Here is a 22093-nt window from a genome sequence, read left to right as displayed (position 1 = left end):
GTTAAGATAAGAGCATTAAGGAAATTCTTAGAATGAAGTGTCATTTTCTAAGCGCATTTCACGTTTTACGCAAGAGAACGGTTGGTTGGTTTTGTAATAATGTTGTATTTTATCATATTTCGAAATTATTTCGTGCCGCCTTCGTACTTCGAATCGATACACGAATAAATTATTTTTATCGATTGCGCCATTCGTTTAGTTCTCGTCATCTATGTATATCTAATCGCGCAGCTATCTCGCTTGCGAGTCGTAAAAAATTTGATTCGGAAACGTTTTAATTTAATAATAATAATATGAATTGTATCGAGTAATTTTCCTTACTGCTCAACGTTGGTGTTCATCTTTGAAATTGTATTGTGTGTATGACAGTTGTGTGTGCTTGTTGATTCTTTGCAAACCCGCCGACCGCGAAAATACTATTATTAATTTTGCACTCGGATAAACTTTAAAAAATACGTTAAACTGAAACTATATTATAGCAAATAAATCATGTTACGGATTTTACTCAAAGCGTTACTTTTAATCGTAACTAGGCTTTACAGAATTGATCCGTAATCGGTAAGTATATTATTAAGATACTCTCAAACGATTCGTATTATATTTAAGTATTCTTTAAAATGAAAACTTTGACAACCGGTGATTCTGCGTCTAAAGATTAAAGGGAATTTGAAAAACTCTTTACACACAAATATGATTACTTGATAAGTGCACAATATAAGACAAGAGAATGACTTTGTTGATTTAATAATATCTGTAGCTACTGTCATTGAGGTTCATTCTGAATATTGCTTCAACCTCCGCGCCTATATTGTGCATTGTAATGTCATTGAACTTTTACACGTTGAATTTAAAATGTCACATATTATCCTTAAGTTTTCGTAAATTATGTTTTTTTGTTTTTTTTTTATTGAAACAAAATTTCGACTTTGTTTTCAATTTTGAATGTGTTTGAAAATGGTAGCTATCGGAATTCGAGCGGGTAATTCCGAAATGTATTTGTAACAAATATAACTTAATAAAAATTCTCAGTATTGAAAGTTTATATTATTTAAAATTAAAAATCGTTCCGAAAAATTTCAACGTTCTTATCTTTATGGCCTGTGTGTTTAGGATCCCCTGGCTACCTAAGCAACATAAACGAGTTTTTTTTTAATAAATTCAGAAAATATTATTTTAATGGTCTTAACTGTATGTGGAACATAAACTAATCGAGGATAAAAGATTCACGTCGAATTTTTTACGTTTTTATACGTTTAAAAACAATTTTCGAAAGTACTTTTTATCAGAAAAGTATTGCGTAATAATAACATTAGTCGTTTAGTAAAAGTTCAATGGTGTATTTAGAACTAGTATAAACGCCATAAGACGTGAATGCTATGTGTGACTGAGGTTGATGGCGTACCTCGCATTAGGGTTAGCGGTCGAGCGCGCGGAGGGCGGGTTTGAGTGCGAGAGCGGGCGCGAGCGGGCCTGGGCTCAGGAACACAATATTAGTTTCCTTGTTGTCGCAAGGGCGGCGGCGGAGCGGCGGGCGGAGCGACGCCGGCGGCCAACAACACAACCGCCCCCTAATATCGCCCTAGCGGTAATTTTACGTTTTGGGTTTGTAAACCTTTACTTAAAAACTACATTCACTTCATACATGCTCTCCATTCAACGCGCAACACTAAACAGACACAAAGACAAACCGCACCCACACAAACATAAGCCGCTCATAACGATCAGCGCACACTGATAACAGTTACACAAAAACAAAAGTTATACAAACCCTTTATTTTTTTATAATAATAGATACGTTTTGACAGCTACCTACTTATTTCAATATATAGTAAGTTAAAAACTATTAGAAATATCTTCAATGATTATAGCTTAAAAAAATCTCAACACCCATAGAGAGTTAGCAGAATCTCGCTGGGTTTTCTGAACTTGTTATGATTTTAGTCTATAATCATAACTTTTATTACGCAATACGAATGATTTTTTTTAAATAATTGAAATGAACATTTTCTCAATGAATTAGTAACTTTCCTTTACAAACGTTGCTAATATGTGGTCTGGTAGAACCGTGTTGTGATGGCGAGGCTGTTTGTTTCAGGCGTGATGCAGGCCTCTAACACTGGAACCAACAAATTGGACAAGCGGTACTCACCATGTTTTCGGGAGGAGAACGGGCGCAAGCAGTCCCTGGGCGGCAAGCGCAAGCGCGACGACGTGTTCAAGTGCGTATGAGCGCCATGCACGATGCACGCGCTCTTGATACTCCTCGACACTTGTCATGTGTCCTTTATCATATTTCAGAAGCTTTGACGTACGCCGGACCGGCACCCGACGTCGCCATTAATTCATACGTTCGCACTTACATGACTATCCCACTAACGCGTGAGCGATGCACGTCCCATATACACTGCGAGCCATCGATGACTTGCGTCGCGGACTCGCGGTAATGATACTGTTTGATTCAAATGTAACAATATAACAGATAACACCCGACTATGTGTTTCAATTAGATCCTGATTTATTAGTTAGTGCCGCAACACTGAGTACCTTGTGCAGCGTCTTCATTATTTTCCTCTCTTTTTTGCAGATTCAAAGTTCACAGGAATGGCAATGCGAGCGAAGTGCTCAAAAGCATTGCGCACATGGACAACTCGAATAAACAATGTAAGTTTTCTACCTAACTCTAAAAATTTGTCTACTATCCGAGAATGTTTTAATTGGTATTTACAAAATTATTTGTCTATTACAGATTTCTTGATGATGGAGAACATAACTTCTTCGTATCGCAAGCCCTGCGTTCTGGACCTAAAGATGGGCACGCGCCAGCACGGAGACGACGCGTCGGCGGAGAAGCGCAGCAAGCAGATGGCGAAGTGCGCCGCCAGCACGTCCGGCACGCTGGGGGTGCGGCTGTGCGGCATGCAGGTGTTCGAGGCGGGCACCGGCGCGTGCGTGCGCCGCGACAAGTACTGGGGCCGCGCGCTCACCGAGGCCGGCCTGCGGGACGCGCTCAGGGACTTCTTCGCGGCCGGCGCGGGGCTGCGGGCGCGCGTCGTGCGCCGCGTGCTGCGGGACCTGGACGCGCTGCGCCGCGCCATCGCCAAGCAGACCAGCTACCGATTTTATTCTTGGTAATAATGCAACAGATGTCATTTATGCTTTTTCAGTTTCCTCGCCGACTGAACTCTCATAATAGTCTTATCTTCTGTTTACAGCTCTCTTTTGATCGTTTATGAAGGCGACGTGGACGTTTCGACGGTGTCTGGCGGAGAGTACGATGCGGACGCATCGAGCAGTTCCACAGAGCACGCGCCCTCGCCCGGACACTTCGATATGTCAACATTACACGACGAGATATCTTCAGACTCGCGTGAACCATTCCGGCCGCACTCTGAGGAGACGATGAGCGGATACGAAGAGGGCTCAGCGGGGTCACACTCGCCCCGGCCGCACCCGCCGAGCCCGGACTCTGCGGACAGCTGGATGGCGTATTCGTCAGCGAGCAGCGAGTCGTGGCGCGGCGAGGCGGAGGGCGAGGCGTCGGCGGAGGCTAGCGGCAAGCGACCGCGCTGCGAGCGCTGGGCGCCCGCCCCGGAGCCCGAGGAGCGTGTTGACATCCGCATGATCGACTTCGCGCACACGGCGTACGCGGGCGCGGCGGCCGAGTCCCCGCTGGCGACCGCCACGCCACACCACGGGCCCGACTGCGGCTTCCTGACCGGCATCGACAGCTTGAAGCGCCTGCTGACAGAGATCCTGTCTCCGCCGCCGTACAGTTAATGAGTGGGACGCGCGCCGCGACCTGCCCTCGTCTGTTCCCGGATTCGGGTCCCCACGCTCTTTCCGCCTTCGGCCGGAGAAGTATTTCGACTGAAGATATTTTACGTAGGCAATTTATCCTGGTGATCGTTGTGTGATCATGCTGAGGATTGTCCCGGCCCGTGAGCCTCGCTCGGCGGCGGGTGTCGTCGGAGGTGCGTTACCGATCACGTTTGAATTCGTTCCGCTTGACGCAATCACGCAGCGATCGCGTCGCACCTAGTGAATGTTGGCAACTACATACTTCGACGACATTAAAAATTGAAATTGGGACCCAGTAGATAATTTAAAAATGTATTTTTAAGTACTACTGTTAATTTATTCCACTGACATGCTTTTGACTTATCCTATAAATGTGTTCGATTTCACCAAAATTGGTTGCTTTCTCTATTAATGTTACTGAGCAGACTGGTCACTGCTCTATGATACATGATATTTTAAACATAATTTAATTTAACGCAAACTCTCACCGAATCATAATTAAATAAAATAGTCATCCCAGTTAATTGAAACCAAAGTACTATAATTATACGAACACTTTTAGACAAATTGATATCTTATAAGGAATTTAAAGTGCTACCTAAAGATGAACTATTTGGTGGACAACAAAATTTAAGTTTTAACTATGTTAAATAAATAAATGAAATAACAGTATTATATAACATAATGTAAGATATTGCGAGAGTGCGTATGCCATTCGTTTGGTTGTTTGAGTTGTGGAAAGTTGGATTGTGTAGGTTTTCAATGAACCTTTCTGTTGTTGTGTTGTAAATATGTATAAATAGACGAAACTGTGTCTCTGTACGAGTTGAAAATTTACAATGTGGGTCAGTGTAAACGGCTAGTTACGGCACACGGTATAATAAATGTGTTACTAGCGTAAGCCAACATTCCTTCGTGCTGCATTCGTCGATGTTTGTGTCCTTTACTTTTTATTAGTCTATTAAATTTATAAAAAGTACCTGGTTTAATTAGGATGCTAGGTTTTATTGCAAATTATCATTTACGTCTGTTATTTTAAATAACTGTATGACACTTATTTTGTTAAATAAATTTAAGGTATTTAAATTTACGTTTTATTTGTAATATAGACCCTTACTTCAACTGCTTTTTCAGTAATCTGAAAGTGATGAATCATCTTGGTTTTTGCTCAGGAAGCGGCATTTTTTTATGTTTTACTTACATTATTCTCTATCATCAGTTTTATGAATTTCCAGATGGTTTAGAATGAAAGCTGTATGAACTTAGAACCCTTTATCTAAATATTTCCATAATTATACATATTATCTTAAATATTAAGTATTATCTATGCCGATATCATTGAAAAAAATTTTCGCGCCATTTGCCATTAGTTTTATCTACATTCCAGACGAAAATAATATTAAATACTATTGTGAAAATGTCTGAGTCCACCGATGTTCAAGCTCTAGCAAAAATATCTACGGAAGTAGACGAATCACAAATCAAAGTGGTATTTTCAAGTCAATGCATAAAAGGTACAGTCGTAGTAAAAACCACGGACAAAAAATAAAAATAGATTTTCTTACACATTAAAATATCAACTTTACTATTAGCTCAAGCATTTTTGGTCGACAAACTCCGTAAGCAAACCGACAGACTAAAGGAAATTTGCAATTTTATGAGTAGCGCTAACGTGAAATTGGAATCTGAAATAAAGTTCGCGGAGAATGAAATTATAAGGTACAGTTCAGACTGCTTTTTTAAAAAATACTTTTTTTAAAACCCATCTTTGTTTATAATTTTGAAGTAACCGGGGCCTAAAGGATACAACACCCACTGAGTTTCTCGTCGGATCTTCTCAGTGGGCCGCAATTCCGAACCGGTGGTAGATTCAGCCAAGTACTGCTTTTGCTAGTGCTCGTATTAGTAAATTATCTTAAGTTGAACCCGGGAGCTCACTTACCCGTCCGGGCGTAGGGAATAGCCTCTTAGGCTACCAGGTAGGGAAAAACACATCATCACATTTAACTCTTGTCAATGTTATACTTTTTAATATGATTTTGTGATACAACTAATACTAAGATAAACGGGTGCGCGGACATGACGTAGAAACATAAAAAATATATTACATATATAGATATAATCAATCGATATCTCAGTTTCATTGGAATAACTGTTACCATGACCATCAGAAACAGGCTAAATGGTAGTACATGCTGACATGCTGAAGTGGTCACCGCCGCCCATCGACATCGTCAAATACCAGACGCGCTCAGGTGGCGCCTCTTTTGACGATAGTATTTGAATCTAAGATATATCATAGAGCGTTTCAGTACTTTAACACACACAGAAAAAACCGCTGAAACCGAATCGTGGCTTTTGGAGGTAAGTGAGATGTTAAACTAATCTAGAAAAGGTCAACACGCTTTTAAAAGTCAGCTCAGAATGGGGCGCTCACTGGACACTTCAGTACTGGAGAGACTGCAAAATGAACTTAGCCAAAGTATCTGTAGGATCCTATTTCTGTGAGTCGAGTTTTTACACTTATGGAATACTAATAAATAATAAAATTTATGTTTCTTGATTATTTACATCATATTTCTGCTTAATTCGATGCTTATAGGTTAGTGGTTTGTTTGTTTAATTGTTATCGACAAGAACCGGTCGAATGTCCTACAATGAACCATAATTAACTTAGGGAGTGTTTTTTAATTGTAGTTTTCGACTATCTCAAGAAACAATAAAAAGTGCAAATGTAGAACTTAAAAAAGAGTTGCTGATTGCAAAAGAGTCAAAATTGGATATTATTGAACGCATTAAAAACGGAGAGAAAAGATATGAAGAATTGTGGTTGGAGTGCAAAAGTAGGTTTGAAAGTATCCCTTACGTACAAAAACTACTGCAAGCCCAAAACAAAATGAAGGAATTGAGATCTTATGTGGAAGAACTTAAAGATCAAGCAGAAAAACTGTCAAAGGAAATACTCATAAAAAGAAATGATTTTGCTAATTTAAACGTAAAACGTGCAATAGAATTAGCTGTATACATTACTCAAGATAGACCAAATGACATTAAACGTATCGAAGAAATTAAAGTACAAATATCTGAACTAACTAAGGAGATACAAGAGATGCATATTGAACAGGACTCTGGTTCTATCTATAACGATGTTTCAATTTCTGGTAATGACTCGAAGAAAATGAATGGTAGTAAGTCTCAAGATCCTGATTCATCAGATTTGGGAAAAGATATCGAAGTTGACTTACTAGGTCCGCTAATGGTCAGTTTAATAAAAATAATGCAGCAGTTTTTTAAATTGATTTTGGGTTGGGAAATTCGGTCTTTACTAATTTATTATGTCTACTTGTTCTTTAGATACCGAAATTTCAAAGCAATGACGACGTTGATATGATCAGTGATAAATTGGAGCAGGTAATGTAAATAGCAGTTAATATACTTAAGTAACTAATTAACTAATAATAATACTCGTATATTCGTTTTTATTCTTTGAAATGCATATTGATAAGTAGCCTTTTTCATTATTAGGTTAAAAAAATGGATCTCTTAGCAAATACAACGCACAATATTCAATCAGTTCCAAAACCTTCTACATCGAAACAACATGCCCGCGGTACTCTGTGGACTCGAGAAAAACCCGATGAATACTTATCCTCGTTTTTCGATAAACCTAGAAATGTTGAAGGGAAATACAAAAACTATTCTAGAAATAAACTAATAAACATATTAGAGGACGTAAAATTAGATAAAAGTGACGCGTTAGATTTCGTTTCTAAAGTTGTTCCCGAAAAACTGCAACCAGTTCACATTATAGCACCAGCTTCCGGACCAGACAACAATAACGATCAAATCAAACAAGTAAGTAATACGAAAACAATAAAATTATTCCAATCTTAATTTACAATATTTTTTGCCCTGAGTCCAATTTTGAACACATTAAAACCAGATACATACATTTCAGAGTAAAGATTCTAAAGAATGTAAGACCATTCAAGTTGTTGAATTAACGAGTCAAGATGATATCCTGATACCTCCTACGCAGTTTACGGATACCAAGGACCCAAAGGTTTATTGTATCACATATATTTATTTGTGTAATTAAAGTAGAGTTGTAATTAAAGTAGAGTTAGAAAGTATGATTATATCATTCTTAACCACCTACCTACAAATTATACTGTTTTGTTTTTATGCAGGAAGATGAAAAAAACACAAAAAATAAACTATCGCAGCACGAAAATGAAAATGCCAAGCAAATTGATGTGGTCGATGATGCTGAAGCTGGGGTATTGAATTAATATTTTTAGAATTACGTCATTATAACGTATTGGTACTCAATTTAAATGGATTCTTTCCAGGATGACGAAGTTGCCAAAAAAGAGGTTATATGTAGTTTAACATCTCATAGTATTGATGAAGAGGCAAATAAGTTTGAAGAGATAATGGAAGTCGACGTTACTGACACCGTTAACAAGTCAGCGGACGCAAGTGTCGTGGACCAGGATGACTTTTCTAAGATAAAAGATATGATATTCAAAAAACACAATTTAGATTTGTCTCCTCAATTTACTTACTCTAAAAATATTTCTACGGTAAATAGTGTTGTGTCATACAATGTGTATTGGAATGGAAACAATTTAAAAAACGCAGAAAAAATCTTTCACTTTTAAGTTTGAGTTGGGGTTTCACGAGATGTGAAGTGGTCTCTCGGTGTTAAAATTCTGCAGGCAACCATCCTTTTAAGGGGAATTCGAACTTAACTCCGTGCTAGAATGGCTTCTCCGATGAAGGAAACATCGTGTAATAAAATTAAACCAATACTATTTATAAATTTGTCGAAGCACATGAGTTTTGGTTTCAAGGATGGGACAGTCATTATGTAATATAATGGAGACCACATGTCTCAAGGTGGACGACCGTATCTAAGTTGTATTGTTTAGGGATTCCGGTGACTACTCAATAGCAGATAGGCTGTGAATTGATTCGTCTATCTAATCAGTCAAAAATAAAAAAAACTACGCCACATTTTTTTTATAAAAAAATGACAAGTCGACAGAATGCCTCTCGCATTAGTGGCTAATAAATTATATTTACTTAATTTGTAGTCGGTACTTGTATTTTTCAGAATATAAATAAAAACGTGTTCACGTCGAAATTTTTCGAAAAGAATGAAATCCACGAATCTAATAATGAGATTGCAGACAAAGAATGTTCTAATAAAGCAAAATGTTCAGAAGACCGTACTAGAGGCGACACTGTGGATGTTGAAAATGCGCCTGAAGCAAATGCAACAGCCATGGATGTTGATGTTGAAACAAATTCTCAAGTCAGTACCATATCATATTTTATGGTGTGACGTACATTATAGACATACCTAATATTATCTAAGACCTGCTTATTCTGGATGACGGTGATGACTCTTTGATTTTACCGTCGCATGGGAACAGAGTTGAGCCCGATTATCGGTAGCCGTAGTGTTTTCAGAAACCATATTTGAGTCGTCTATTATCAAAGGTGGCAATCTGTGCATTTGGACAAACAAAATTTATTGATATGTCAATACAGATTGATTTGAATATAATCGTCTCCTTCAAAGAATACGGTTCAAAACCAGCATTAAATAAAGGTTAATAGTTAACCTGTTATTTATCTAAGATGTCGTTCCGAAGAGTTTTGTGACTGCCAATGGAATACAAAGTCAATAATTCGTTTTTCTGATTTACCAATCATTGTCCAAAAGTCAGATTGCCGGCTTTGATAATAGTCGACTCATTTGTCATGAACAAGTTTGAAATGAAATTCGCTCCACGGTACTTCTCTGTGCGCTGTGACACTTAGAAGGTTTGAAGAGTATTTAGGAGTAGGTAATCACTTAGATGTTCCATTGGTATTGGTGATATTGACGAGCTGTCCCGTCACCATCAGTTGGGCTTGTAGCCCTTCGAAGGTAATCAAAAACTAAGATGACTCGCCTAATCTGACGTGTCATTAGAACGCACGCTAATTTTCAGGCGATTTATCAAAAGCAACAGAATCCAGTAAAAGGTTTCTTATTTAGCCACGGTCCTAACGATATACCCGATTCTTTAGATATATCGGTTAGTACCACTGGCTTCGAAGACGTTGATGCAGAATTTCCGCATTGTATAGGTAAGGTTATTATTATTATATAGTTTTGTCTGATGCGATAATCAACCTACCGATTCAAATTAGTGATAGAGAGAAAGTTTCTTTATTGGGATGGTAGGATTGTTTGAAGTTTTTCCAGCTGTTTCACTGATTTTAAATATTATTTGTCAAATATATAAAAAATATCGTTTTATTGAGCTCTAGAACTAGTTTACAGAGAGGCAGTAAACTAACAATTAATGTACCTACGTTAAAACTTCCGGAAATCGAAAAAACAACTTTAACATAAGCTAGCACAATATGAATTTTCCAAGTTAAGCCTTAAATACTTTTTCCTATTTTAATAATTATTACTAGGTGTTACTTCGTGAAGGTAGGTGCTAAAAAAAGATTTAAAAAAAAGAACGCTGCGTTTTCCGAGAAAAAAATGCTAATTAATTGCGATGAGTTTGCTTTTGTATTTTATGTTCATGCTAGACCTTGTCATTTTCATGAGAAACGATAACATGACCTTCTTCCCACAATAAGATATGAGGTAAAGTTATAGTTGTTGTAAAATGCGTCAGACGCTGCGGCTTTGAGAATATTCGAAATTGTATAAATTTACGAATTCTTATTTATTTATTGTATCGATTACATAATGCGACTGTAATAAAAAAAGAAGATAAATTCTTAAATCAGTGCGTGTTTTTTAGAAAGTTTTCATCATCTCTATAATTTTTTTTCTTATTGCTTAGATGGGTGGACGAGCTCACAGCCCACCTGGTGTTAAGTGGTTACTGGAGCCCATGGACATCTACAACGTAAATGCGCCACCCACCTTGAGACATGAGTTCTAAGTCTCAGTTTTATAGTACAACGGCGGCTCCGCCCTTCAAACCGAAACACATTACTGTTTCACGGTAGAAACAGGCAGGGTGGTGGTACCTACCCGTGCGGACTCACAACACCTCCTACCACCAGTCAAAATAGTGCTTTAGAAAAATCTGGAGACTTAGAACTCATGTCTCAAGGTGGGTGGCGGCATTTACGTTGTAGATGTCTATGGGCTCCGGTGACCACTTAACACCTGGTGGGCCGTGAGCTTGTCCAACCATCGAAGCAATAAAACATGTAACGGAAAAGTGCCTTCTTGCGCTCACCAAGCACTTGCCGGTTAGATTCCTGTACAATATACACCTGAGCTATGGAATTCGATGCCATTATCTAGATTCTAGCTTGTTGCTGTCACCTAAAGCTGATCTACCAATGGCCAGTCAAGATGTTGATGTGCAGTCTCAAGAAGTACCAAATTTTTTGACAGGTAGGTTTTCTGTTACATTTATTTTACGTTAAATAGGTGTTGATTTCACGTTGTTATACCTATTCATTGCCTCCTCTAAATCCATTTCTTTCGTAACTACAGAAAAGATTTGGAATCATTATTCTAAATTATATTTAATCTAAAATTCCTGAAAATATGGTAGGTATATTTAGAAATGTCTAATTAAATTCTGTTGGTTTTGAAATTTCTAATAACTTAAAATATCTATACAGAGACTGGACCTTCGTAAATTACGCTACGAAGCGTTAAGTTTCCTTTTTCATTTGTCCGATACGCGCATGAGGTTTGATGTCGGTTTCCTTTGAAAGTACATAGTTATCTTGAATATAATATGATTTAAGTTATATTCAACTTAATTTAGCTTTATATAAATTATATTAAAAAAAACTACTTTTGAGGAAGGGTATCGATGCATCTCTTCCAGCGCAATGGTAGTTATTCAGTTTTTTTTTTAGGTTTGAACCATTGCTAGTGATCCGAAGGTCTTTCTAGTTTCACCAGGACAGGTGGGCGAGCAAAGACTCGGCCAAGAGGGGTGGGATTTTCTAACAGCTGCCTGAGCGCCTCCGAAGGAGACCTAATAACTCAAGAGCAACTGCTTCGCGAATGGATCAGTTGTTCAGTGTTCCTTGAAGTAGTCAGTTGTGCGGGAGCCAACAAACTCCTCAAATACATTCTGTAATGCCTCTCGGGTATAAAATGTTAGCCCTACTATGAGATTTTCAAACTTTGTGTTGCTGTATACGTGCAACAGGGAACTGAGACTGGCCAGAGATTCTCGAGTTTCTCCATCATTGTGTCCAGTTCCTCACAGTACACAACCGTAGTTAATACTGGTGCTATTTGATAAGAAGCGGTGATGAAATTGACCGGCAATATATTATCAAACAGTACCCATGATTATTTTAGGGGAAAGTTTTCGTTTGAGACATTCCTTATCCCGTTTGTGCGGCATTGCCACTGCGACGGAACTCTTATTCCATAATTACTCGTATTTTTATTGTGTCCATATTAATAACAAATATTAACACAATAAACAACTGACTGAATTTCAATATAGAACTTCATAACAGTATATTAAAAAATATATATTTGAATTTAGAATTTATTGTCATCCTTATATATCTAATTTAGGTTTCAAATGGCCAGTATTGTAAAAAGGCAACTTCATAGGTAAAAAGTACTAATTATTATGCGTGAAATCAGCAGTTTTAAGAGAAGGCTGCCAGGCAATGTGAAATAAACAAAACAAGTATTTATGTTTTACTTTTATAAGTTTCTAGCTGTATTTGTGTTTCCGCTTTGGAAGGACTGCAACTATCTGCCCTGTATCGTGTATTATTACGATAAGATCTGTTCTGGATTTGGTGATGAATAAGCAGAGCTAGTCTTTATTTGATTAAACTCTTTACTCTGTTAATAAAATGAAGTTCAAACATAATATTGTCGAATAGCGTTTGCGCATATGAACTGTCTTACTTTTTTTATAAATATGTTTAATTTCCAGGCCTCCGAAAAGCTGGACTTTCATTATTTGGGGAGTCTACAAAATCAAAGAATGATGCGAATACCGAAAATAATGGTGAAGGTTTCACTTTTAATTTTAGCGGAGAAGAAAAAAAGAGCAGGGGAGGCTTGTTTAGTATGTTCCATTAAAAATTATTTCTGTTAATATCTGTGCTGGATATAATTTATAAGTCAAAATAACTAAATAAATAAACATAATAAAATAATCTACAGTTTTTTAATATGTTTCACATTTAAATGCCCAATGCTTAGGATTTTCTTCTGCAGTATTACTGGTGTGAAAGTGTTCTATGGTCTCATGTTTTACAATTATATCAAAACTAAAGCATCTATACATTCATGAGAAAAGTGTTACAGCCTTTGCCTTTGCAAGAAAATCAAACTGATTACATTATTTTATGTACTTTTTATGTGAAGTTTGAAACAAGTTTTGTCCAATAGATCAATGATGTTAGATGTTTAAATCTTACTAGTCATTACTCTTGTTTTTTCGGGCCGAAGGCCAATCTCCCACGAGGTCCCCGCGCCTAGTTGGCGCGCGGGGTATGTGGGACTTGATCTGCAGGTCTTGGGAGCAGACCGCGGCTAAGGAATTTTATGGGCCCTACCGCACTAAGCGACCCCCTGCACTCTTACACCCGACGTCCGATCTCCGTCCGGAGTCAGAACCCGGTCAGACTAGGGGGGTTCCCGCGGTCAACACTACAACCAGACACGCGGCGCCACCCCCGAGGACGCCAGACCGACGGGCCGTCGAGGCGATTTTGAAGTCGTCCTGGCCTAAAGGATAAGACGTCTGGTGCATTCGTATGTAGCGATGTCTCGATGTTCGAAATTCGAATCCCGCAGGCGGGTACCAATTTTTCTATTGAAATACGTACTTAATAAGTTTACCTTGTGCAAATAGCACTTTATGGTACATAGGCAAAGACAGAAAGTATAATTATACAGCCTTTAATCTCAAACAGTCACATTATATAAAAAAATCATTAAAAGAATATGAGTCTTGAGGTTTTGAATAAAAAATAGTATTTAATTAGTTGTTTAAATTTTATTGCTATGTCATAAATGGCCAAAAAAATCAGAAACAAATGGATATGAATTTAAAATGTGTTTTGGTTTCAGGTGTAAACATTTTCAAAGTAACATAAGTAAATAGCTCTCTATTTGTATGTCTCAGTCAGATTATGCTACAAAGCTTATTTACAATAGCGTAGTTGTCAGTTTACTTGAAAAAAATGAAACATACAGATATAATTATGATTATAGTACAACAATATTTATGTCCATAAATATAAGAGCATCTTTTGGTTAAGAATGTTATTGATGTAATTGACATGCACGTACTGCTATCAATTGTAACAATATAAATAATGGTGCAAAAACTTCACTGTATTCTATAGCCGAATCACCTTGTAGTTTTCTACAAAGTAAAAATTTGAAAACAAATGTTAGCCCTAAAAATATTCCACTCCAAGATGCTCTATATAAAGAAGCTTTATAAGAATTTTCCAGATTCATTCTTATGCATACAATACAGCAAAAGTATGCATTCATCGCATCACTCACAAACAAAGGTGCAAATATTGTCCACCATGCACTATTCAATACACCATCAATTTTAAGAGCTAACAGTACAGAAAATATAGTGAGCGTTATAAGATTGATCCATATTTCAAATACAGTAAGTCCAATCCATTGCACAATCTCATTTAGTGTAAAAAACATTATCACCCTTTCACTAGTTTTGATTAGATCCGAGCATTGCTGTCCTAAATATTCTTATGTGGATGGATGATGAATGTCGTATTTGTGAGCCAAAATCTAGTTCATCAGTCAGTGGCTCTAGATCATCTGTAAAAGATTAATGGCATATAAGCAAAGATATGATAGATTTATTTTTCCGATGTATTTATTGTAAGTTAGATTTGACAAAACCATTCAAATGAATATAGTTACTGGAGTGGTATACTTAGTATTTGTTGCTCACTATATAACTTCAGGAAATTTGGTAACTCACCAACTAGGTCTACAGATCCAGTGTTTACTTCGATTTGACAGGTGCCTGAAAATAGAATTTCCAGCTGAAGTGCCAAATTACAGCATCTCTGTATTGCCGCGCCTAGACCATGAAGTATTATCTCCTTTTCTCCTCTTGTTAGTAAATCGCAACATTTATCTAGTTGTGCCTGTAAATTAAGAAATATTTAATATCAGTGCTTACATAGTATAATGGGATGTTTTGATGTTTTTCGGTTTTACTTTAAAGTTCGTCTTCTTCGTAATAAACAACACATTGTCTCCATTTACTGGCCTAGGTGGTAAACGCTTTTTAAGAGCATAATTCTTATTAGGATAGCGTTTTTGCTTTTTCTTCGTTTCTTCTTTCTTCTGTAGACTGTTAGGATCTGCCATCACATCTGCCATAATATTTATAACCTCTGAATATTGACAGGTGTCAAAACTGACATAATGCCAAATCAAACCGTTTAATAGAAAAGTCACTAGGTACCTACCAACATAGGTACCTAATTAAATAAACCTGAAAAATACAAAATTAACGAAATCAATTAATTTCCATAACTTTTGTCATCGCCACTTACGTGATTATTTGGATGATGTTACCTGAAGAATCTTTGGCGGGAATGAGAGGAGAGAGTTGTGTGAATTGTGTTATTTTGTTAATTAAGTGTTTCTTTAGGTTTAAATCTGTAATAACGGTGGCTTGTTAGCTGTTTCATTTAATTTCATTCCATTTGATTAGAGTTGCAAATTAGAACACTTCATCTCATTTCGCTTCATATCATTTTTCACATAACAGATTACGTACCTAAATTAAACGTACACAATTGAAGATTCCTATAAACTCGACATTGGCAACAATAATTTAACGCAGCCAACAAGCTAATATCATTTAATAATTGTAGTGCATTTTTTTTGCTTAGGTGGACGGACGAGCTCACTGCTCGTCTGGTGTTGAGTGGTTACTGGAGCTCATAGACATCAACAACACAAATGTCGCCATACATACCGACAAACGAGGATGTTTAGTAAAAATAATTAACAAAGCTGACTTGCTTAATTTTAATTTTGTAATCCAAAACAAACTCAACTTTTCATAAAATCGATAATTAATAATATAATATAATTATTTTAAACATTAATTTTAAATTAAGCTTTTATATAACTATCAAAATATAAATATAATAATTTATTAAATCGATGTATCGGATTATAGCAAGGTTGATGCTAAAGTTGATGCAAAAATAGGAAATTAGTGTTTTAAGCCTGTTGACTTGTGTCACCGATGCTGACAAACAACAAGCAATCATAATCAATACGTTTTCGTTGTTGGATGATAACAAAATCATGTTTGCAGAATTTTAAAAATTGTTGGCTTATTTATCTGAATATCAAATGGATTGACAAATGATTTCATGAAATGTAGTTGATTGTACTCCTAATCATTTAAAATTTTATGTTTAATGAATCAAAATGGGTTGTGTATGTTGCTCGTTAAGTTCTTTTGTATCCATAATTCTTGATGCCCTGGAAAGGTAATTTTTATGTCAAACTTGTTTTCATATAAAAATTCTAAATGACGATCAAGAATTTGTCAATGAGTACAGATTTTTTTTTTCTTGTTGATATACCTACATACATAAAACGACTTCTTTTATCAGAGTATCATTGTGGACAGTATGCGCAATGCTAACATGTTGTTTGATGCTGACCATTCTAACCGTCACCATCATGGGCATCGGGATAGGCTACCACTACTGTTTCGTTCAATCATCAGTGGATGCAATGGGTAAGAAAAAGCATTTCGTATTTGGTGTAGATGTATAAAAATGTGTAATGTTTTGTTGCTAGTGGTAGGGTCTTGTGAGCGCGAACGGGTAGGTGCCCTGCCATTTCTGAAGTGAAGCAGTAATACGTTCCGGTTTGAAGGGTGGGGTCGCCGTTGCACCATAGCACTAGGACTCAGAACTCATGTTTTCAGATGGTTGGCGGCGCTTATGTTGTTAATGTTAATGGCCTTTTTTATCGCGTTCCAACCCGGCGGGCTGGTTCTGACCCAGAGGGGAATCCCGGAACACCAGCGGCATCGCCCGGACGGGCCGCCGTACTGCAGAGACCGGCGTCATTGATCGTAGACGATCGCCTTGACGACCCGTCAGTCGGGCGTCCTCGGGGCGGTGCCGCGAGTCTGGTTGTATTGTTGACCTCGGGAACCCCTCTACTTTGCCCGGGTTCTGATCCCAGGCGGAGATCGGACATCGAGTGAAAACCCAACTCCCCTTGCACTCGAGAGAGTCATTTGGTGGGTAGGGTTCTAAAAACATCCTTGAGCTCGCGGTCCAATCTCACCATCTGTGGAAGGCGCGAAAACCTCATGTGAGAGGTTCGGCCCCCTGCCCGAAAAAAAATGTTACACAACTAAGTAGTGAAGATTTCGTAGAGCTTTTATTTTCTTAATTACAATAGGGTTTTTATTACAGCTCAGGCAGCGAAAGCGGCAGGATCTTTGCGGTCTGGCTCGGGACAGGGTCCCGTGCTGCGATCAATCGACAAAGCGGTCAAACGTGGATTCGCACATCGCGTGGAACGCCGTGATGTTGACAATCCACCCCCGACGAATAACATAACGGATTTTTATCAAAATTACACTAGTGTGTTCAATTCTACAAATTCAACAAAATTCTATTGAATTTTAAGTCATACGATTGTTTGTAAGAATAAAACTATTTATTTAATATAATGTTTATTAATAATTCGTAATCGGTTTAATCTCAATTATATTAATATTATTTTCCTTTTTATAATTTCCGATGTTGCCATTATTTTATAATGTTCGTAAATAAAAAAGTACTGTTACGTTTTTTTTTGTGCAAAGAAATGTATGTGTGAAAATACATTTGAAATACATGACGGTAGTTTAAAGAACCTTAGTGTATGCAGACAATCAGAGAATAACAAAAACGTGATTTAATTGTAAATGAAGTATTAATTCTGGCTACGACATGCAAAAAGCAACAAACGTATAAATTTTTGTTTATTAATCTGTACATGGAATATCAGCCGTCGAGAAAGATAGCTGCATAGCGTATTGATTAGTATATGCACCATTAAAAAGCTATGTTTGCAAGAGTAGTGTGGTAGTATTCTTCAGTGCTCTGAAAAAAGGTTGGAGGGTGCTTGTGGTTGTGGTATTCCTGGAGCGCCGGAACCTTCCGATAAGTCTGCGCGCTATTTCCTTTTCTTGAGGAGACAGCTTTGGCTCTTCAGGTGGGCTACGTGACAGATAGTTTAAATATTTTTAGTAAAGAAAACAGAATAATAGGCAAACATTATTTTTTGCCAATGGAGGTGGAGAGGACCATACGGGTGACTTGGTTGTGAGCGGTCACTCATTCTCACGGACATTGGCAATGCCAAGATCGAGCCGCAATGTACGCATTAGGACGTTTTTTAAAACCGATTTTCATAATGACAAAATTTTGTAGGTAGATGTTAAAAGGAAGAATAAAAAGGAAATCACTGTCAATGTAAGGCTAGCAAAGCATATTCCCAAAATTTCACTAAGAATAGAAAAAAATATTCATTTCCTAAGCTCAGCAAAAACGGTTGTTAGGTTAGATGTCGTGATGCTGTAGTTTTGAGTGGCGAACGTATTCCCGCGTCAGTTGGTAATAATTTGCCTTACATTGCGCGCATTGGTAACAGATTTTTTAATATAAATTTTCGATTACAAATTTTCACTAGTGTTCTATTAAGATCACAGTCTGCAGTTAACGGCTACCAAAAGAAAGTTTTGCACTTGCGGCTGCTGGTACAACTGTAATATAAAATATTCGTATAATAAGAAAAATATACTTTTCCGTTTCAAGAACAACGATTGGCGTTTCAGTCGGATCCAGGAATAATTTTTCAACCGGTTTCTGAGTTTTGTAAACCTCTGTAAATTGAAAATGAGCATTGTTCAAACTGTTATAATTTCAATGTTTTTAGGTGTATACTGACTGGGAGGTACTTACTAAATTTTATTATTATTTTTTATTGCCTAGATGTGTGGACGAGCTCACAGCCCACCTGGTGTTAAGTGGTTACTGGAGCCCATAGACATCTACAACGTAAATGCGCCTCCCACCTTGAGATATAAGTTCTAAGGTCTCAAGTATAGTTACAACGGCTACCCCACTCTTCAAACCGAAACGTATTACTGCTTCACGGCAGAAATAGGCAGGGTGGTGGTACCTATCCGCGCGGACTCACAAGAGGTCCTACAACCAGTAAATACGCAAATTATAATTTTGCGGGTTTGATTTTTATTACACGATATTATTCCTTCACCGTGGAAGTCAATCGTGAACATTTGTTGAGTACGTATTTCATTAGAAAAATTGATAGCCGCCTGGGATTCGAACACCGGTGCATCGCTCGATACGAATCACCGGACGTTTTATCCTTTAGGCCATGACGACGACAAAACTCTAAAACTCTATGTTGCTTTTCATTTGTTTTTTGTTCTAATCGAAAATGTTTGCATGAACAATTCGTACAGTGTAAGTATAAAAATCATACCAAGCAATGGTTCAGGCGCATTTTCGACCTCCGATCGGTTTACGGCCAAAAGTCGAACGACCGAATTCTTTGGCCCAGCCCTCACCATCGATTCTTCTGTCGTGGTCCTCGAAGACACTAAAACACAAATGGAAAACAAGTTGAAGTACCAAAGCTTGAGACGTACATTATGTTTTCAAGTTTTTTTTTTTATTACTTAAATGTGTGGACGAGCTCACAGCTCACCTGGTGTTAAGTGGTTACTGGAGCCCATAGACATCTACAACGTAAATGCGCCACACACTTTGAGATATAAGTTCTAAGGTCTCAGTATAGTTACAACGGCTGCCCACCCTTCAAACCGAAACACATTACTGCTTCATGGCAGAAATAGGCGGGGCGGTGGTACCTACCCGTGCGGACTCACAAGAAAGAGGTCCTACCACCAGTAATTACGCAAATTGTAATTTTGCGTGTTTGATTTTTATTACACGATGTTATTCCTTCATCGTGGAAGTCAATCGTGAACATTTGTTAAGTACGTATTTCATTACAAAAATTGGTATTCGCCTGCAAGATTCGAACACCGGTGCATCGCTAGATACGAATGCACCGGACGTCTTTTTTTTTTACCCAATTATAAGACTATCAGCAATGTGTACATACTAACTACAATTAAAATACTTTTAACAATTGCACATACTTGCAAACGAAGCTAGCTCTTTCTGTGCGTAGTGATAACCGACCGATATGCCATAAACCATCAATAAAACAATAGTAAACATCATCAGCATCAATACGAAGGCACAGCAAGTCCACGTCAATACTCTGTTTGAAAAATTCTATATTAACCATTTTCTTCGAATTAAAAATATTTTTCAAAACTAACTTTTGCCCGCGTGGAATACTTCACAAATAATGGTTTATTTTAGAACAAATTTGGTTAGCATAAAGAACGTTATAGCGAGCCAACCTTAACATATAGACATACGCTGTCGCGGCCTTTTTTTTTAGGTCTTTTCAGTCATACATTATTTTTGCGAAACTTTAACTGTTTCTGCAGCGCACGCAGCGGAAGCTCTCAAAAGGTAAAAACAAACCCGATTTTGAAACATTCTTTATTGATGCTCTTATATTGCGCTTAACGTGATGTTATGTAGCCTCCTCGATAAATGGGCTATCTAACACTGTGGGTCGCGTTTCCGATCTGGTGGTAATTATACGAAGCACTGCTCTTGCTAGGACCAGTGTTAGCAGCATTCCGGTTTGAGCCCCGTGAGCTCATCTACATACGTTAGGGTGAAGCTGAAATAGCCTCTCAAGGCTATTAGCATAGGTAGGAGAAAAAAATAATGCCATCTCACTTTCATTGTACATGCAATTTCACAATCCACTGTACATAGTGTTAATGTTACTGCGATATAAAAGTTCTGACTTTATATTTCAATCACGAATAATGTAATGCGGTTACTTCTTATTAAAATAATGACTGGATTGAACTTTGATTGAGTAATGAAATCAGGATAAGAAATGTTTAATTAAAATGTGTTCTCACCTTTCAACACAAAATGTCATGGAACAAAATACTGATTGTAATAGACCCATGTTTTAAAAATAATTTTCAAGTCTTCCTGTAAATAAAAAAAAAACGATTGCTTAATGCACGGTTAAGTTTTTTTTTAATTACGGATTAACCTGCTTACATCTTCCGAAATGCAGTAATGGTAAGACAGCCGTTATTAAATATAATTGAAACATAGACCTTAAATGTGATGATGGATAGCGACATTCACGTTGTGATGTCTCTATGGGATTCGGTAACCACTTAATACCAGGTGGACCGTATGCTCGTTCAGAAGTTAGTATTTTCAATTCTGAAACGGCTTTTCAATTATGACACGGACCGTTCGCTGGTGAAAATAAATTTCTTAGTTTATTTTATTGTAATTACCGATATTGAGATAACCAGATAGGTACTTACCAATATTATTTAAATATGACTTTGAACACGATGTTTTGCTAGCGGATTTATATATAAATATTAATCGAATATCAAAAAGTAAAGTATGTACACAACTTTAATAATATTTATTGACAATTTCTGACAAGACAGAGGTAATAGTGAAGAATATTTTTTTTCTAGTCGTGTTACCGGATAATTGACTAATTTCCTAAAATTATAGGGAAGATATTTAAGTATAGGTACGGAGCTAATTAATAATATAGTAAATCGATTAAGAATCTTGAAATTTAATATTGGTTCAACGGCCGTCTGGTGTAGTGGTAAGTGACATGGTCACTACACAAGGGGGTCGCGGGTTCAAATCCCGCCAAGGGAAGATATTTGTATGATAAATATAAAATGTCTTTTCCAGGGTTATGGATGTATATTATATATATGTGTATAATAAAAATCTTACATTTATTTCCGTTATCTGGTACCTGTAACACAAGGTCTTTACGAACTTAGCATTGGACAAGTTAGTAGCATTTAAAAAAAATAATTGGTAATCGCAATAGGCATGCTAACCTTTTCCAGTAAGACGTTTAAATGAAGCGAAAATTCTCGCTTCGTTACCTATCCACCTTATTCTTTTTGTATGAGTACATAATTTTTAAAAGATTCTTATGTATTTATAATAAAGGATAATAATATTCTATGATTCATTAATGTAAGCATGCGGGCGTATGGCGTTTTAGTAGTCGTCGTGGCCTAGCGGATAAGACGTCCGGTGCATTCGTGTTGAAGCGATGCAC

General features: G+C 37.3%; 5 protein-coding genes across 13 annotated transcripts in view; 3 read left to right on the top strand and 2 right to left on the bottom strand.

Annotated features, from left to right (window-relative positions):
- The window catches only part of LOC101740114 (inositol hexakisphosphate kinase 2), a 49670-nt gene extending 44786 nt beyond the window's left edge, over positions 1-4884 (top strand). For 3 of the 8 annotated variants that reach the window (XM_021351873.3, XM_021351875.3, XM_021351874.3), the window contains 4 exons: positions 2096-2219; positions 2585-2661; positions 2747-3128; positions 3213-4884. In XM_021351873.3, coding sequence (XP_021207548.2) covers positions 2096-2219; positions 2585-2661; positions 2747-3128; positions 3213-3777 — 1148 coding nt within the window. In that variant the 3' untranslated portion in view covers positions 3778-4884. Of the gene's footprint in view, positions 1-1512; positions 1603-2095; positions 2441-2584; positions 2662-2746; positions 3129-3212 lie in introns of all 8 variants that reach the window. The other 5 variants (XM_038012424.2, XM_021351879.3, XM_038012423.2 and 2 more) reach the window with 5 other exon arrangements.
- Positions 4885-5122: 238 nt separating this feature from the next.
- Positions 5123-12978, top strand: LOC101738502 (uncharacterized). Its single transcript, XM_021351872.3, has 12 exons — positions 5123-5312; positions 5391-5517; positions 6496-7057; positions 7153-7209; positions 7324-7653; positions 7757-7861; positions 7989-8078; positions 8151-8384; positions 8918-9118; positions 9804-9942; positions 11132-11224; positions 12753-12978. The coding sequence occupies exons 1-12, from the start codon at positions 5216-5218 to the stop codon at positions 12899-12901; spliced, it is 2184 nt and encodes a 727-aa protein (XP_021207547.1). The 5' UTR covers positions 5123-5215; the 3' UTR covers positions 12902-12978.
- An 825-nt stretch (positions 12979-13803) lies between these two features.
- Positions 13804-15233, bottom strand: Tm (protein). Of its 2 annotated transcripts, none has more exons than XM_038012233.2 (3): positions 15035-15233; positions 14793-14961; positions 13804-14626 (listed from the first exon to the last, which is right to left on the bottom strand). In XM_038012233.2, the coding sequence occupies exons 1-3, from the start codon at positions 15197-15199 to the stop codon at positions 14514-14516; spliced, it is 447 nt and encodes a 148-aa protein (XP_037868161.1). In that variant the 5' UTR covers positions 15200-15233; the 3' UTR covers positions 13804-14513.
- Positions 15234-15267: 34 nt separating this feature from the next.
- LOC101739983 (uncharacterized) lies at positions 15268-17534 on the top strand. The gene is made up of 3 exons (XM_004932183.4): positions 15268-16329; positions 16456-16583; positions 17275-17534. Exons 1-3 carry the CDS (start codon positions 16268-16270, stop codon positions 17481-17483), a joined length of 399 nt encoding a protein of 132 aa, XP_004932240.1. The 5' UTR covers positions 15268-16267; the 3' UTR covers positions 17484-17534.
- Positions 17521-21464, bottom strand: LOC101738362 (uncharacterized). The gene is made up of 6 exons (XM_038012427.2): positions 21318-21464; positions 20892-20967; positions 20040-20164; positions 19358-19474; positions 18650-18731; positions 17521-18066 (listed from the first exon to the last, which is right to left on the bottom strand). The coding sequence occupies exons 2-6, from the start codon at positions 20939-20941 to the stop codon at positions 17910-17912; spliced, it is 531 nt and encodes a 176-aa protein (XP_037868355.1). The 5' UTR covers positions 20942-20967; positions 21318-21464; the 3' UTR covers positions 17521-17909.
- Between the last annotated feature and the right edge of the window lie 629 nt (positions 21465-22093).

Source organism: Bombyx mori, chromosome 8, assembly GCF_030269925.1.
Source record: "Bombyx mori chromosome 8, ASM3026992v2".
Lineage (NCBI taxonomy): Eukaryota > Metazoa > Arthropoda > Insecta > Lepidoptera > Bombycidae > Bombyx > Bombyx mori.
Note: the sequence above shows the minus strand (reverse complement) of the source record. Positions and strands in the feature narration are given on the sequence as shown.